General features: G+C 37.9%; 1 protein-coding gene across 6 annotated transcripts in view; it reads right to left on the minus strand.

Moving 5' to 3' along the window:
• LOC127633682 (brain-specific angiogenesis inhibitor 1-associated protein 2-like) overlaps positions 1-17,741 on the minus strand; it is a 78,517-nt gene that overhangs the window by 27,210 nt on the left and 33,566 nt on the right. For 5 of the 6 annotated variants that reach the window (XM_052112934.1, XM_052112936.1, XM_052112933.1 and 2 more), the window contains 4 exons: positions 15,062-15,123; positions 13,879-13,950; positions 10,518-10,655; positions 1,462-1,614 (listed from right to left, as the gene is read on the minus strand). In XM_052112934.1, the coding sequence (XP_051968894.1) occupies positions 1,462-1,614; positions 10,518-10,655; positions 13,879-13,950; positions 15,062-15,123 (425 nt within the window). The remainder of the gene's footprint in view (positions 1-1,461; positions 1,615-10,517; positions 10,656-13,878; positions 13,951-15,061; positions 15,124-17,741) is intronic. The other variant, XM_052112937.1, reaches the window with a different exon arrangement.

Here is a 17,741-nt window from a genome sequence, read left to right on the forward strand (position 1 = left end):
GTTTTACTGTAACTATTCTTTCTCTTTGGCCCTTTCTTTTCATCAGAATGTTTCTCGATTTGTCTGAGAGATTTCTTTAGTAAGAGTCTACCTACACACAACAGTGATTATCGTCTGAACAAACTGTTCTTGTAAAAGTGAGCCACTCACTGCCTAGCCCTCCCTTCCTCTTCTCCTCCTCTTTGCCATCTTTCCTCCCAACGCTCTGTCTATCACCTACTGTGAAGCGTGGGTGTCTCAGTAGAGGATAGAAGCTCACGTATGCGGGAATGACTGGTGTTCCTTGACATGCTGGTGAATCCACCAGACACCACAGAATTTCTGCTATTTTTCTGTTCATTGTGTGAATGTAATGTCCCCAAAAGATGTTCATTCTACAATGCATAACTGTATTTTTATATGGGCAGCACAGAAGTCCTAGATGAGGTCTGCTTGACAAAATGAATGAAGGAATTCTTTTTAATCCAATTTATGTGCTTTTTCTTGCCATTTCTTTAATAGGAAAGAAACTAGTGGGAGAGAAAGGGGGTAAATGGTATTGGGAAGTGTCACAGACACAACTTGAACCTTTGACCCTGAGAGAAACCCAGCTCCAATGTGTCGCAAGCATGTCATCATTATAAATCTCATTGCAATTAAAAAAAATACAACAAAAGAGTGATTTTAGCATTGGAGTTAGAACTAGTAATAGACCAATTTATGGGCCACTATTTGGCCATTTTGATTTTCAACAGATTCAAAATTTCATTTTTAAAGTGCACATATTTCAAAGTGTTATGTGTACATTTCCTGTCATTCAATTGTATAATGTATATATCAGCATTACTGTAGGCCACCTCTGTCTCTAGTTGTCAATGTCGGCATCAGCCATTGAAAACCACATTTTAATGAACAACTAGTGAAAATATAAAACATTTTTAAACCCAAAATAAGAACCTTTGCAAAACAATGTAGCCCAAACTCTAGCAAGCATGATTGGATGATAGCATGTTGGCTTGATAATACCTTTGAAATTAAATGATATGAATGATGAATTAATGGAATTTGGGGCAGAAACAACTGAGCAAAGTGGCATTGACTTTGAGACTAGAGTCGAATTAACCTCAAAATTTGCAATATGCATATCAAAGTTTGAGAATATAAACTTTTTTTCCTTTAAGACTAGATAAATGAAGAGTTAACATATCTAAATGGCTGTTTAAAAGATGGTTCACCCCCAAACAATTCTGTCAACAATTACTTATCCTCATGTTTTTCCAAGCCCAAATGACTTATATTTTTCCGTGGAACACAAAAGGATATGTTAGGCAGGTTGACAGCCTCAATCAAAGGTCATATGTGTTTAGAGTAAATGATGACAGAATTTTAATTCTTGCAATGAAAGTAGAAATTTCACACTTTTCAGCGTTTCTGCAACCCAAACTTTACGCTCTATGACTACAGCATGAAGTTGATTCTCACCTTTGTGTAGAAAACGTTGCTGTTTTTGGCCATGGCACACTGTCGGTCAACCAGAAAGCAATACCTCCTCCTTTCTTCTGATAGAGCGTTCTTGTAGGTGTCTGTGATGTAGTTATCCAGCTCATTTTGTTTACTGCTGATGGTCTCCACATACTAGGGACAGGGAAGGTGGTGTGAAGCAGACAAAACATGGCAAACAATGTCCCAGTTTGACTCTGCTTGATGTAATGGAAGCCATGCTAGGAGAAACAGCACATCTCAATGGCAACCACATAAGCTTGCTTTTAATCTCACTGTATGATAGCAAATGGTGAGGCTAAAGCTCAATGGATCATAGCACACAAAGCTGGTGGGGCTGAATAACGTCGGACTGGTTGATTTGATCAGAGAGTCAAGTAAGAGGGGTCATGCTCTTCATTTAGCATTCAGTGGACTGTGAAAGACAAAGCTTAAAGGGAAAATATTTTTTAAATGATTATGAAATGATTCTTGGGGTGTTTATCCTACAATGACTTAGATCAAGTATGAATTGCAGCTTTAATCTGGGTTCCCAAACACTTGATTACTGGATAAGTATGTTAAAAATAATTTACAAGCAGATCAATGAATCACTGAATCATTCAGATCGATTTGTGAAACAGTTTGTCTGATTCCTTTAAAAGAATCAACACAAAATATTTTGCTCACTGATCAGACATCACTATGGCATGCAAGCAAGTTTTACTCTACAAAAGAGCAAAATCAGGTCCATTAAATATTTTAGAGCAGAGGAATGATTATCCTGTTAAGATTTGATTTATTTCCATTACTTTTCCAAGCCTGGAAACCACGATCTTAACATTCCCTGATATTTCAGGTTCTCCATGATTGGGGGAACCTTGTTTTATAGTACTTATTTTTACCCAGATACTGCAAGTGTCTTTACAAACATGATGTGGCACTGAAGTTTATAAAATACTGTTTGCTCCTGTTACGATGTTTCGCCAAGCCTACCGTCCCATTAGAGACCGTATTACAGTCAAAACATCTTCTAACAAGGACACAGACCTCGCAGGAACTGGGTGTGATCCAACCATACACCCACACAACAGACACAAATGACACCATGAGTAATGTTACTCAACCTGTGTAAGCCTTGATATCACAGTGAGTTATGCTGGTTCATTCCAACCCAGTGTTAATGAACGAGGCTGGAGTCACTGTTTGTTAGTCTATTAATAGTCTGAGGTTAGAGAAGGTATCTAAATGTGTATATCACAGGTTCATAGTGACGACGTATGAATATGTACAAAGGATGTTCAACCACCCACACTCAATACATGAGATGCCATGGGTTTAATGACATGCACAAATTAATACCTCATCAAGAGGTTAGGAGTCATTTGATAACCAACTGATCTTCAATGAGCTAAATAATAAACACCCTTTTTAACAGACATTTTTCTCCTTTGGCTTTTGATAAGTAAGCAGCATTATGAGATGTTCACAGTTCAAAAAACAATCTCATTATCTGTGAAAATAATCAAAATCATTTTTTCATGTACCGAATGACTTTGTGCTAATGGATCAGACATGCTCTTCTCCTCTCTCTTTGGATAATAACAGTGCTATTCTACAATAGCTGATCTGTATTTGAAGACCTGTGGTCAAGACCCCTTTTCCCCTCACATTAAGTGTTCTTTCAGTGCTTGGGTCATGATGCGTACATTTACAGGTACAGTTCACATACTACAATTCAAAGCTCCAGTGAGCACACTTTTGCAACTGCAAATGTATAAATGACACAGGTCCAGTGCTAGACACAAATCAAGTACAAAAGATGAATAGTCAAGTAGTTAAAGCTGAAATGTGTCTTTATTTGATCCTTTTCAAACCCAAAAATGTTTTAGCTACCACACTCTCCTAACACTAGTAGTAATGACAGTGTCTTTGTATTCTGAGGCAGTACTGTATGTAGCTGTATGACTCACAGTAAGATAGGGTAGGGATAAATGGGTTCAGATATCATATTCGGATCAATATTTCTGCACTATGTCCCTTTAGTTGGGTACCCAAGGGAAAACCAATGCGCACACAGATGATGTAACACAAGTCCATACTCTAGCACGCTGGAATCATACAGTGGCATTCCAGTTCAAATCAATCTGCCTGCCCCTTTCATGCCCTCATTTGAACATGTGTTAAATTATGAATGTAGGATAAGATTGCATTGCAGTGTCATTTCGGTGCATTATGATTTCTCAAGGAAAGCGAGGGAATTTAGTGCATTACATTGGTCACAGTATTTATACTGGCATCAATTCTGCAGTGGAGCTGGAACAGACCAGTTTCTTTCTAGTAATCAGGGAGGTGTGCTGGAACAACCGTATGTATCATAGACAACAAAACATCATACTGTATTATGTTTTAATGACTATGAAATAATTCAGGAAAATGGGGAGAACTGCACCATAGTTCAGCTCTATGCTGTAAATAATCTGTGCAATGTAAACTATGCTGTAATTGAAGCTAACAGATCCTACCATTTATTTATGCCAAGACACTGTACCAAAACTATATTTGGTCTTTTTGGAGCTGCTCATCACCATATATATATTACATCTCAAATAAAAAAAAAATTCGAAATAGATTTTTCAGACAATAATAACTTCTGATAGACTAATATATCGACCAGGCTGATTAGTCCTCTAAATTTTGGGAATTTGGAAATAATCACACATGCTTGGCCAGTTAACAGAAGTATTAGTTATTGCTCGCATCAATTACTGTATAAAAATTACATCCCTTTGTTCTCAGAGTTAGGTCTAGTTTTAAGATTTACAGTTCATTTACAAATGAACTGTAAATGGTATTTTTTATATGCCAGTCAAATGGAATGTTCTCCATTAAGGAGTTCATTTTTAACAATTTAACTTATAAACCTTTAAATATAGACCTACTGTTTGCTCTGAGGTAGATAATCAATGATATATACTTTGTTTAAATCCATTAGTACGCATTATTTCAAGCATTATTTACATTTTGTATATATATATATATATATATATATATATATATATATATATATATATATATATATATATATATAGTGGATATAGATATAGTTTATATATAGTTTAATAGTGGAATTCCAGTTGAAGAACTACACTATCCATGAAAAAAATCCACAAATCTGAGAGTAGTGGGCAACATATCACACCAAACAAGCTCTGGAGTGAACAGCCACTTTCATGATGCGCAGACACAAACAATGTACAAAACTCTTTTGTGGGTTTTTTTTCCAGGGGCTAGACCTCAGCTTTCACACATTGTAAACTGCAAAAATTCATGGGGGAGAGTCATTAGGATGAGAGATGGTTTGACTTACAGCTCCTAATATCGATTTCTTAAAACTTCTCCCAAGCACTGTGCCACAGAGAGCTATGAGTCACAAGCAAAACTAACAATCAATAAGTGATTTCCTTCTATTTTCAAAATGCACTTCTCACATTAGATGTGCACACTGCATCAAACTTTTGGCCTTTGGTCATAAGTCAAGCAAAAAAGTACAATAGAGTCTTTATTTCTGCTTGGCAAAGCTCTGCTGAGCATTTTGAAACTCTGTAATGGTATTAAAGACTATGAATTTAAAAACTAAAGCTAGGGATGTTTTTTATGCAACATTTTATGTAACAGCAATTCATACTCAAGTGAGAAATCTTGGCATTTTAAGCTAAACAGAAAACATCAAATAATTATTTTTTTAAGGATAAATACTTTTAGATAAAATACATTTTTAGATTGCAAAATAACATTGCATAAATATAATGGCAACAATATTATATTATTATTATTATTATTATCACTACACATACATTTACATAAATATAATGCCGTAAATATAATAATAATAATTTTAATCCAAACTAATTTTCATAAAAATAACAGCATAATAAACATCATCTAATTAGTCATGAAAGTGCTTTCGCTTTTGTTTTAGTCTGCCTAACTTTGTTGTATTTAAATTACTGTTTAATTATTATTGTGTCAAAATGCAGGAATTAAAAAATATTATTATTGGTTATTAAGACACTTATACTTCTGCATTGTATCATTCATAAATAAATAAATATTGGTCAACCTCTAGCAAAAACATAAAAGAGCATTTATAGAATAGCAAATTATGTATGTTTGGGTGCCGTTGATACTCCTACAGTTTCATGTGACTCAGCAACAGGATGTCCACTTCATTCAGTTATTATAATGCATTCACTTCAACAGCCCACATATCTTCCCTCTCTCTGCCTTTTCTCTTTTACAGGACCCTTGTTGAGTGTCTTCAACAAGCCAGCGGAGCCCACAGCGTTTTACGCAACAGTGTTTTCCCACGCCATTGTGTGGAGCACACCTACAGCTCAGGGCATGAGCTGACCTCAGGTCAGCCTACTACAAAATACTCCCACTTCTGACCTCGTGCCTGGTGACAATGGTAGTGAATGGCGTATGTTCAAAACAAACAGTGGCCCCAACAATTAAACTCCAGTACAACAGGCCCTTGATGAACAAAAGCATATCCTTGTAGCACGAAAGCGGCACAATATTGTGTGAAAGGATTTGAGCCAAACAGTGGGATTTTCTTAAGCACCTTCAAAGCCAAACAGACTAAAACTAAAAATGGATTTAATTTTTTTTACATTTTCACAGCTTAATTTCTGATTCTGTGCAAAGCAGTAATATGAAAAGAGCAACAACATATCAAGTTGTAAAAATACACCTCTATGCAAAAGAACAAAAGCATGTGTAAACCCTGAAAACAATGTGAAGAAATGCAGTCTTTTTAAAAGGTCTACAGTAAACTAGATGGTTCCCAGCCTGTTTTATACCAATGCAATTCCATGAGTTTGTGATTACTAGATTTTTAAAAAATCATATTGATTCAGACCAATTCTCTAATGAATCACTCTGACTAATTTGCAGCCCATCGATGACCCAAAAGAATGATCTCTCATGAATCTGATATAACTATGGCTTGTGAGCAAGTTTTAGGGGCTGTACACATCAAGCGCATTACTCAATCCATCTGCACTATTTTTCAGTTGTTTTTCTATTTATATGTGAAACTCCTATTCTACCCGCTCCATACGGGACTCAAACCGGCGTCTCCGGCATGGGAGGCGGGTGTGCTAACAAGTAGGCTATCTATCAGTGAGCTAGTGAAGTATGTGGAAACCCGGCACCAACTGCAGTGTGGAGATGGAGTGTGTTCATAGGCTTGTGTGCATTGTGGTAGAGTAGAGCACTGTAGCGACTGGGGGAATCAATGAAGGAATCATTAACTCGGCAGGTTCCGAACAAACAAGAACTTACTGTTGAAACTCCCCTAATTACTGAAATAGCGCCAACTAGTCTCCACAAGCACAATAAATGTATTGACAAAGAGACAATGAACCACTGACAGAGAACCCCATGTGACATCCGCATGCTCACCACGTGCTTATCGTGTGGACCGGAAGGGGGAAACTTTTGAACGTAAAAATGTGTGTCTTTCTTATAAAGCCTAAAAGGGCTTAGTTTTAATGAAATATGTTGTAATCCCTGTGTGCTATGTATTTTGGTGTAGATCAAAATTAGTAGAATTGTTTAGTAGTGTAGGAGAACTCATTATATCTAATAAGAGGCTTTATATTTAATAGCCTGAGTGTAAGAATGTTAAACCCACTTTTAAAGGTACCAAATATACCTTTCTTGGTATCAAATTAAACCTCACGATTTGTCCGAGCTGAATTCGAATATAAGATCTCTGTAGAATGATATTACGCGATGTTTTACTATCTTTTGAGTCATTCAGCCCAAAATCTCTTACTGTCATAAACATGCAAATGAGCCTTGACAAAGGAATCATTCTCCTGTCCCAATGGAAGAAGAATTTTACGACCTCCAAAGGAATGTTCAGAGAAGTGCTGACCCTCACTTCATTCTCTTACTGAGAAAGAGAAATGAACCCTGTTAATCCTATATATATATTCTATATATCCATGTGATAAATATTGACATGTATCTAATGTGCCATCTCACATTTTCCCTTAAATGTGCTTGATCTATGTTTTCTTGCAAACTAATGGGTTAATGTTTCAGACTTTGCATACTATGGTTAACCAAAATCATATGTGTGGCATATTTGGTCTCTATAACTTGGTATTTTGAAGATCGAAATGACTGTGTACATGATATGTCGATAACAACAACATATTAGTATTACAAGTATATTTCCTAGTTTCTTTCTTGCTCATGCAATGAGAAATGTGAGAACAAAGAGCAATAAACCAAATTCCCGCCTGGAACCCAAACCCTTCTCATTGGTCGAGCCAATGAGAGGTGGGACATGTTTTCTAAGGGTATAAAACTACTGCGCCCACTTCCTTCTCGCTCTTATCTCTTAGCTCTCTCTTAGCCCTCTCTTGTTGCTTATCTCTTGCTTTCTGGTTCTCTGAGCCTTGTGCTCTCTTACTCTCTTGGGCCTTCCGGAGAAGTCCTAATGAAGATGATGCTGAACTAGAAGGCCCCCAAGGACTCCCAAGCGTGTGCCAGGCTACCGCCTTGTCTTTCCATTCACCAAGATCCTCTGACTCTCACTGGTTCTCTCTCATCAAGACAACATCATCAAAGATCAACTGGAGCCTCAACAAATTGCATCAGGACAGTTTAATTCAAATGGGACATGCAAGTATCAAACTTAGTCTCATTATTTGATACATTAAGTATCCTCACCCCTTTCTAAAAAGGGCGTGTCAGAACTAATATGATGGTTTGCTCAGGCTGTTGATCTGCTGAACTTCAAACAATGCTATAACTTCTTGTCCTCCTGTACACCTTTCAGCCCTCTTTCCCTTGGTAAACTGTATGAATGTATGTATATGTATGTTAGAGTAGTTTAAATGTTTAGTCTAGTTAATAAAGTCTTGTTCATGTCACATGTAAAGTTGTCTGTGTCTCAAGCTCATATCTAAAGTCACTAATCATAGATTTTGACTACTTGCTCTTAATACTTAGTAAGAAAGACATTTCCCTTGCCCCGGAAATGTACATTTCTATTAATTAATTAATTAATAACCAAAATTGAGTGTTCACAGGATGAACCGAGTATTTGGTTGTAATGTTAATGTAGCTACATCAAGTTAACCCGATTAACTGATCCAAATATTCATAATCGATTATAACAAGTTATGATTGATTATTAATATTTCATAGAGCTGATTCGCTACCTAATGGTGGAAGAATGTAGAGCTGATTCGCTACAGCACAGATCCACAAGGAACCCTCTGGAGGAGAGTGTGTTTGTAGGCTTGTGTGCATCGTGGTAGTATGGAGAGCAGATCCGCAGACTTCTTAATGTGCCAGTCTGGAGGAGGGCTTCTCTGGCTATCCAACAGGTGCGACGGCACCACTGACTAAAAGCGTGCATGGATGGGACCTGGACGTTGGGTTCTTGGGCAGGGAACAGAAGGGGTTGGTAACCTAGGAAACACTGGAAGGGTGATAGCCCCGTAGATGACGGGACTGCTCTGACCTTAACCGGGTCCATGCGCACTCCCTTGGAAGAGATGATGAACCCCAGGAATGGAACTGATTGCGCATGATATGCACACTTCTCTGCCTTAACGAACAGCCGGTTCACTAGCGGTAGCTGATGTGCCCACCTGATATGCTGGACATGTTCCTTGATATTCTGGGAGAAGATCAGAATATCATCTTTGTAAACATACACAAATCAGTCGACCATGTCTTGAAGCATGTCATTCATTAGCCCCTTTTTCTGGGCTGTTTGCAGAGACATGACTGGAGCCAGCACAGTAGAGACAGAGTCCCTTGGTGATATGCAGTAGCATCTCCTTCTGTGACAGCCGAGTCCTCTCGATCTGCATGAGTGGGGTGGATGTGATGGTCAGCCAGCTTGGAATGTGGGGAATGACGTTGGCTGCGTCGAAGCGCGAGACACCGGTCCAATCTAATGGCCAGATCCACCAGGTCATCTAAATGGGGAGGCAAGTCCAAGGTGTAAATTTCATCCTGGATGGTATCAAATAACCCATGCTGCCATTCGCAGGATGCAACGAGGGTGTGGAACTTGATGGCATAGTCTGGAACTGACCAGTTACCCTGGAACAAACTGGCCAGAACCCTCGCCGCCTCACGGCCCTGGGCTGAACCGCTGAAAACTCTGCAGAGCTCTGCCGAGAATTCTTGGAATGATGAGCAGCAGGAATGGCCATTGTCCCAAAAAGCGGTTTCCCATGACCTAGGATTTTAGTTTCTGGAGAAAAATGTGAGTGGTGGTTGCCTGTGTAAAACTTGCTGCCACAGCATTGGTATGTTGTTGATAAGGTGTTCTGAGTGGTTTTTAGTGTGTTGCTAAGCAGTTTCTAAGGTGTTCAGGGGGGTTGCTAGGGTGATATAAAGTGGTTGTTTACTGGCTCAAGTAAAATAAAACCATCCCGAAGTCTCTGACATTCTGGTCCCTTGATATGACATAGATTCGTCTTTGCCAGCCAAAAATCAGACATCTGATCGCTTTGAAAAATAATAGCATCCCTCTACTCAACAAGCAGCACGATTTGAGGTATCATTCATATAATTGTATAAGTTGCACAAACAGTGTGGGATGAGTAATGAGCTTAATTTTAATATTTTGGGTTAGGGTTTTTTTTTTCAAATAGTAATAAAAAGAGCAATAGTAATAATGTTAATATGAAAAATGGATGAATGCCTTTATAAATGTAGCCTGTAAGAGTGTGATCACACATTAAAATGGGCTTTGTCTTGTTTTGTTTCCTCATTCTCTCTCAAGTGTGTTCAAACTCTGCCGAAAGTCACAGATTGCACATAGCACACATCACAAACAAATTCAATGTCTAAGTTTTGGAAACCTCTCAGTTACTGTGAATCTATCAGAGCAGAGAAATAAAATTATATTGTCAAATTTGAATGATGCTCATGTTCTGTACATTCTGTACATTAAGCATTGCTACTGTCGTCAGCAGCATCTTTTCAATAAAATCTGAAGAGCAGCATTGATTCACCTGCATCTCCTTGTCTCCATATTTGGAGGGGTTTTTGCTGCCTTGACTTTTCCTGCGTAATTTCTTCAGTTCAGCCTGGCACTTCTCCAGACTCTCTCCTTTACTTTTGTGTTCCATCTGATATTTCTTCAAAGCTGCCTGCCAGACACAATAACACAGATCACATCATAAGCAGAAACTAACAATATGACAACAGACAAGATGAGGAACTTTAATGGTGGCAGTTTAGATATTTTGATTGACATCAAGTGGATAAATCCCAAATAGAACGGAATGAGATGGGGGTTCTTTCATAGTATGCTAAGTAATTACTCTCAGGATATCCTGAACAAAAAAATCCTTTTAGAATAATGTTTAGTGTACCAACTGAGAGTGAATTGTTTCTTAACAATGCTTAAGTGACCTGAATGAATAGACATGAAGGTCATCACGTGTTCTTTGCTAATGGAAACTTGGCTGAGTCAGCCCAATCGGTTCGTTCATTGTCCTCAAAGTGTCTTCCCAGAATTCCGCTTCACGGATTCATTTGGTTTTAATTCAAGCCTTTTTTCCCACTAATCTTCAGTGCCAAAGACTTCTGCTACATTTGACTAAGTCTAACGCTGTTTATTTTCCATCCTCAATATCCATAGAATGGAAAACCATGGGAGCGTAGTTATTTATCTTTGTCAATGCTGAGTCACCAAACAAATGTAGCTTTGATTTCTTGCCATGATGCAGAGATGTAAATGAACCTGAAAAGCTGAGGGTTAATCTAATGTATTTACAAACAAGCATGTTAAAGACCTTAGTAAGATGACTTCTCAATCTACAAAGCTGAAAATGTTGTTTCAGATGCACTGCTGATCTTTCATGCATGCATTCTCTCAATCAGAAAATTCTTTAACTTTTTTCTTTCGTTTATAAGCCTTTTAGAAGGCTTTGGTGTTAATACCGGTAATACTCTCCATTTCATTAGATAAATTAAACTAATTTATTGCCTGCAGAGAGATGTAATCATGTGGTGTTGTGTGAAAAGGGGAAAAACATCTAGTTATTATGAAATTGAAAGCACTATTACAACCCCAATCCCAAAAAACAGTATGCAAAATGCTAATAAAAACAAAAAGGAGTGATTGTAGATTATATTCACCCTTTGCTATATTGAAAGCAATACAACTACACATTTTATGATGTTTTACCTTGTTTGTTTTTTTAATGTACATTCAAATCAGATGATTGCAACACACTCCAAAAAACATGAAACAGGGGCAATTTAAGACTAATAACAATTTGACGAGATGAAATAACAAGGCGATGTGAAATAGGAGATGTTTAACAGGTGAAGCAATTGTGTCATAGTATATAAAGAGCCTCCAAAAACAGCCTAGTCCTTCAAGAGCAAGGATCATTTAAGACTTGTCAATTTGCCAACAGATGCTTCAGCAAATAATCCAGCACTTAGAGAACAATGTTCCCCAAAGACAAATTTGAAAGATTTTGGGCATTTCACACTCTACAGTGCACAGTATACTGTAGTTAAAAGATTCAAGGAATCGAAAACCACTTCTGCATGATCTCTGATCCCTCAGACGTCACTGTCTGAAAAAATGGCATTCATCTGTATGACATGGGCTCGGGAATACTTCAATAATTCTTTGTTAGTCAAGACCACTCGCCGCTGCATCCACAGATGCAGGTTAAGACTTAACTATGCAAAGCAGAAGCCATTCGTCAACACGGACCAGAAGCGCTGCCAACTTCTCTGGGCTTGGTCTCGTTTTAGATAGAAAGTAGAACAGTGGAACTGGGTTTTTGAAAACACAGCCATTGTGTTCTCCAGCCAAAGAGGAAAAGGACCATCCACCAAGCTGTTATCAGCATCAGGTCCAAAAGCCAGTGTCTGTATGGGCCAGGGGTGTGCCAGTGCCAATGGCATGGGTAACTTGCACATCTGTGAGGCCACCTTTAATGCAGACACATATGCACAAAGTTTAAAAAAAAAAAAAAAAAACTTCCTGCCATCCAGCAACATCTTTTCCAGGTTTCCAACTTCAAACCACATACTGTCCGGATCACAAGTGCATGGCTGTGTAAACAGAGAGTGTGGGTGCTGGATTGGCCTGCCAGTAGTCCTGATCTGCCTCCAATTGAGAATGTGTGCCATATTATGAAGACACCATACGGCAACAAAGACCCTGTACAAATGTGAATGGGGGAAAATTAGATTTTTTTGGGGGGGGGGGGTGTTCTCCCCAATATGGAATGCCCAATCCCTAATGTGCTCTAAGTCCTCGTGGTGGTGTAGTGACTCACTTGGCTTGTTGAGCGTGTCACCACAGAAACGTAGCGTGTGTGGAGGCCCAAGCTATTCTCCGCGGCATCCGCGCACAACTCACCACTCGCCCCACCGAGAGTGAGAACCACATTATAGCGACCACAAGGAGCTCCCTCCCTAGCAACCGGGCCAATTTGGTTGCTTAGGAGACCTGGCTGGAGTCACTCACCATGCCCTGGATTTGAACTTGTGACTACAAGGGTGATAGTCAGCAGGAAAATTTTATTTCTAAACTTGTGTCTTCAGTGCCCAAATGCTTAATAAGTGTTTTTAGAAAAAATTTGATTCATAGTGGTAAACACTCGACTCTCCCAACTTTGTACTTATTTATACAATTATTAATAAAATTATTATTGAATTACTTTTTTTTAAACACAATTAACAATTGTATTTTATCTAATTACGCAATGATGATTTATCGACATTATAGACATCACAGTTTTATCTTATGTGAACGCCTGATCTTCTGAAAAGCTGCTTTGAAACGATGTGTGTTGTGAAAGGCCCTATACAAATAAAATTGAATTGACTTGACTTTTGGAGTGTGTTGCAATCATCTAATTTTAATTACTGTACATTTTCAACAACAACAAAAAAACAACTATGAAATTCACAAAGTAAATCATCATATAATGATTTGTATGCATCAAATTGTAGTGCTTTCAATATTGCAAAGGGTGAATATAATTGACAAATCACTCCTTTTTGTTTTTATTAGCATTTTTCATTCTGTCCTAACTTTTTCAGAACTGGGGTTGTATTTGTATATTTGCTAGGTGGTTCCTAGGGCATTTTTAGGTGGTTGCCTTCTGGCCCACCCCCAAGTCTGATATTCTAGTCCCTATGAACATCATTATGAGTTTCAATCAGATTTTCCAGTGAGTTATAAGAGTGCTTTTTATTATTATAGCTTTTAGAGTTTCTTGAGAATGGCTTGCTATCTTATTCAGCCTGTTCTACCGTATAAGCACAACAAATATACCTTGAGGCTGTGGTGTACAACTGGTGTACAAATATTATGTGTGTCTGTGCGTTTACACTTACATTTAGGTAGCGCACATCCAATTCCACTTTTTTCTCCAGTTCTGTGAGTAGTTCATTGTGGAACGATTTCAGCTGAAAATGACAGTATACAAAAACAGAGTATTTTAAAAATGCATAAGCACACACACAACCAATCCTATACAACAAACCAGCAATTAGAGCCTTCCTTTCACATGACAAACATGACTTTTGGGTTTGATTAGACAAATGACACACAAAATTGATGTCTCACTCAAAGTAGTGATGAAACTTGATCTGACTTAATATGACAAAATATCCATCCTTACAGAATTGCCACTGAGTTGTCAATGTAGGCTGCATTTTAAGGTGTAAAAGGTGTATGTAAAAGCTGTTAATGTACTTATCATTAATTCAATACCTAAAAAATATATATAAATTGTGTTCAACCTTGTTCAAATTTGAGTAATTTACAGAATATTTGTGCACTGTGTATTTTTATGCTTGTAAGTGTATCATGCCATTAGCTTAGCAACATGCTAACGACAAAAGCACATCTAGAGACACTTGCATTCTGTTCTATTCTGCTGCTCTGTGTCTAGCTGTTTTTAAAAACAGAAAAACATGTAAACGGCCCTTTAGAAGGCAGCTGCCTATGTAGGCTGTTGACAGCAAGGCAGCTCACAAGAATTTGGAGTCTGAGATCTAACTGTCCCAGCCAGAAATTACCCACTAAAATCGCTGTATAAAAAAAACCTTTGCTTTGTTGGTGCATGAATGTATGCTCCTGGGGTGAATGGCTTTGTGGGAATCTATTGTTTCTCTTAAAAATGTTAATCGTGGGAAGATATCGTGGCGAAGATTCGCGTTTGGTGTGAAAAAGCATTAATAGACCTTCTGCCCTGTTAACATTTCCAGAATCTCAATATCTGAGACTCAGATAATGGTTTGTTTAACTTTTGCTGCAGTGTTGTATAGTACAGGAAAGTCTGTGCTGTGTCTGAGGTGGTGTGTTTACACATGTGACCATAGACTATTGTCCTCCCTGTGTGTACGGAAGTCAATTTGACATTTTGAGACACCCCTCCCTTCCACTTCCTCGCCCTGGGGAGTAATGAGGCCTCTTAGATACGGTATGACTGAGAGAATCAGTTTGTGAGAAAATGTAATGAGAAAATGCAAGCCTAAGAAGCAATATGATCCTCATTAAGATAATGATACTCACCATGTCCTCCAGCTGCATCTGGATCTGTCTGTGAACCTCAGCCATCTGAAAGAGCACATCCCCTTGAGAAAGAAAGAGAGGGAGTGAGATAGACAGCAGAAAATGAATTAAATTCACATTATAATGCTTTGCACTTTTATAGAGTTATCAGAACCATGCAGCCAGACAAGGGTGCAAGGCAGAGAGGAAAAGGGAGGTAAAGAGAAAATAAAACAAATGATGAACAAAAAGAGGCATCGGTCAAGCTTCAGATTAAATAAAGTGTCAGACAAACACAGACAAATCAAAACATTGCCACAAAATATTAAACCATATGGCTTAAACCTGCTGAGAAAAAAAAACAGCATATACCAGCTAAGGACAGTTTGGTTGACTTAGATGGTCTCCAAGACTGGTCAGGCTGGTCTTTTTACATTGTATTAGAGGGTTTTAAACCAGCAAACCAGCTTAGCCTGGTTTAATTTGTTTTTATTCTTCCCAGCAAGGAATAAATAAACAAATAAAAGATTACATAAAAAAGCAATATATCTGAAGATGTCAGTTCTTTCATGAGTGCAAACCAAAACAAAATTAAACTGAAATACTCATGTCAACACTGAAAATACAAGCATATTGCAAGTGCAAGTTTAATAAACATGAGACACAATGATGGAAAAAAAAAGGATAAAAAATATGTCAAAAGAAAATGTTGTTAGCATAATTTCTCATGTAAGATGATCATTCTGTGGTACAAAAGAAAAAAAAACAAAAAGAAATGACAAAAGAAAGGGTGAATCATGCAGCTCGGTCAGGCATGTTTGTCGTGTTGTGTAGGGATACCTACATGCTGCCTCTTCTGATAAGGCAATGCATTGTAAAAAAAATAAAAAAGGAACAAAAGACCTAGTTTGAGCAGGAACAAAAGTACAAAGGACCTGAAGGCAGTGTGACAGAGAGAAAGAGTTGCCTAAGGTGAATTAATCAACCTCCCCAAACAGTCAATGCATACTGTACGTAACATGGGCCGTAGGGATGCCCTAGCCTCTTGGACACAATATCAAAGCAGTGATTCCTGCACCGTTTTTTTCTGCTGAATCTGCAGTGCCATGGCTAAAGAAATGATAGTTTACCCAAGTTGTGAAATTGCAGTCTGAATTGAATGTGATGAGATAAAAAGACTAGGTACCCCAAATAATCCAAAGACCATAAAGAGACAGCACATAGATCTATTGCGTTGTCTTCACTCATTGCATGCACAAACAAGCATGCTCGACTGGTGTGGTATGATTTAGTATGTGCGTTAAATGAATCGTTATTTAAAATCAGAATCAATTTGAATCAGTCATTACTTGACTGGATTTATATGACAATTGGCCAAAACGTTTGCAAAAGTGTTTTGTTGTAATAAATGGCATTTTAATTAAAAAGAAATGCAACAATCTTACAAAAATAGCATTGTTTTGTTTAGCATGCAGAAAGATTCCCCCTGATTTCATAAGCATCATATGTTGTGCAAAAGCAGTAAAAAATGTTGGGCTGGCTCTGCTGAAATATGCTAATCGGTCGACAAAGTACACAGTTCACGTTGAAGTGTTTTGAAAGGCTGTGAAAGCTCAAACCGGCTTGTGGCATTACTGTAGTTGTTCTTTTGCAGGTCTGGATCATTTTCAGTGATCGAAGTGGCCCTAAAACAAACCTTTCATTATATTAGTAAGTCATTGCACACTTTGCAATATCCCACAGGGACAGAAACATTTTTTTTAGAATGCTTTTTCCATCCGTCAAACTCTGCATTCTCCTCTAACACAGATTTAACCAGATTTTAACTGGCTTATTAAAATAATGCTACACACTCTCACAGTGAAATCGCAAGGTTTCCTAAATTTGTCTAATTCGTATGATATCGTTCGACTGCACTCGTATGAATTCCTACGACTTTCACTAAAGCCAGTGACATCACTGGACATCATTTCCATCTAATCTGTTACACAAAACAGCTTCCTATCATGTTTATACATTCTAATGATCAGTTAGGTTTAGATAAGGGGTTTGGGTAAGGGCATAATATTAATAAGCATGTCCTTAACGCCTCGTGTGTGAAACTCGCGCTAACTTCCGCATCAGACATCTGCAATGAAATCGTACAAATTAATATGAACGAACTCGTACGAAATCATATGAAAAGGCCAACTCGTAAAATATGTAAAAAATTTCATGAGACTGGTTTGAATAATGAAATGAAACAACAAATAACACACTCACAGTATGTGACGCAGAGGGCAGCATTAGCTGCAGACACTGAGAAAAGACAAGGAATTTACACTCAGAACTTTTCTGCAGTAAGCAAACAGTGGCAGACGTTCACATACATGCAGTCGCATAACATCTAATGGGTATGACGTCTCTCTACATCCTTAGCTGTGAATGGATGTAAGGCTTCAGGTGTGTATTGGGGTGTGTATGTGCATGCTGTCAGGTGGCTTCTATCATTATAATGTCATTAATGGTACTTGCTATGGTAAGCATCACTATTAGCATTGTTATGTATGTTTAGGGGTTTAATTCGGGCAAGTTCCTCTCACATTTTCTATAGTAAACATGCACATTTTGTTATTATTATTATTATTATGCATCTCTCTCACTCTCTCTATTTCTCGCTCAATACAGAACATCACTTGATTTCAATACACTCTTTCATTTT

The sequence above is a fragment of the Xyrauchen texanus genome, chromosome 40, assembly GCF_025860055.1.
Source record: "Xyrauchen texanus isolate HMW12.3.18 chromosome 40, RBS_HiC_50CHRs, whole genome shotgun sequence".
In the NCBI taxonomy this organism is placed as follows: domain Eukaryota; kingdom Metazoa; phylum Chordata; class Actinopteri; order Cypriniformes; family Catostomidae; genus Xyrauchen; species Xyrauchen texanus.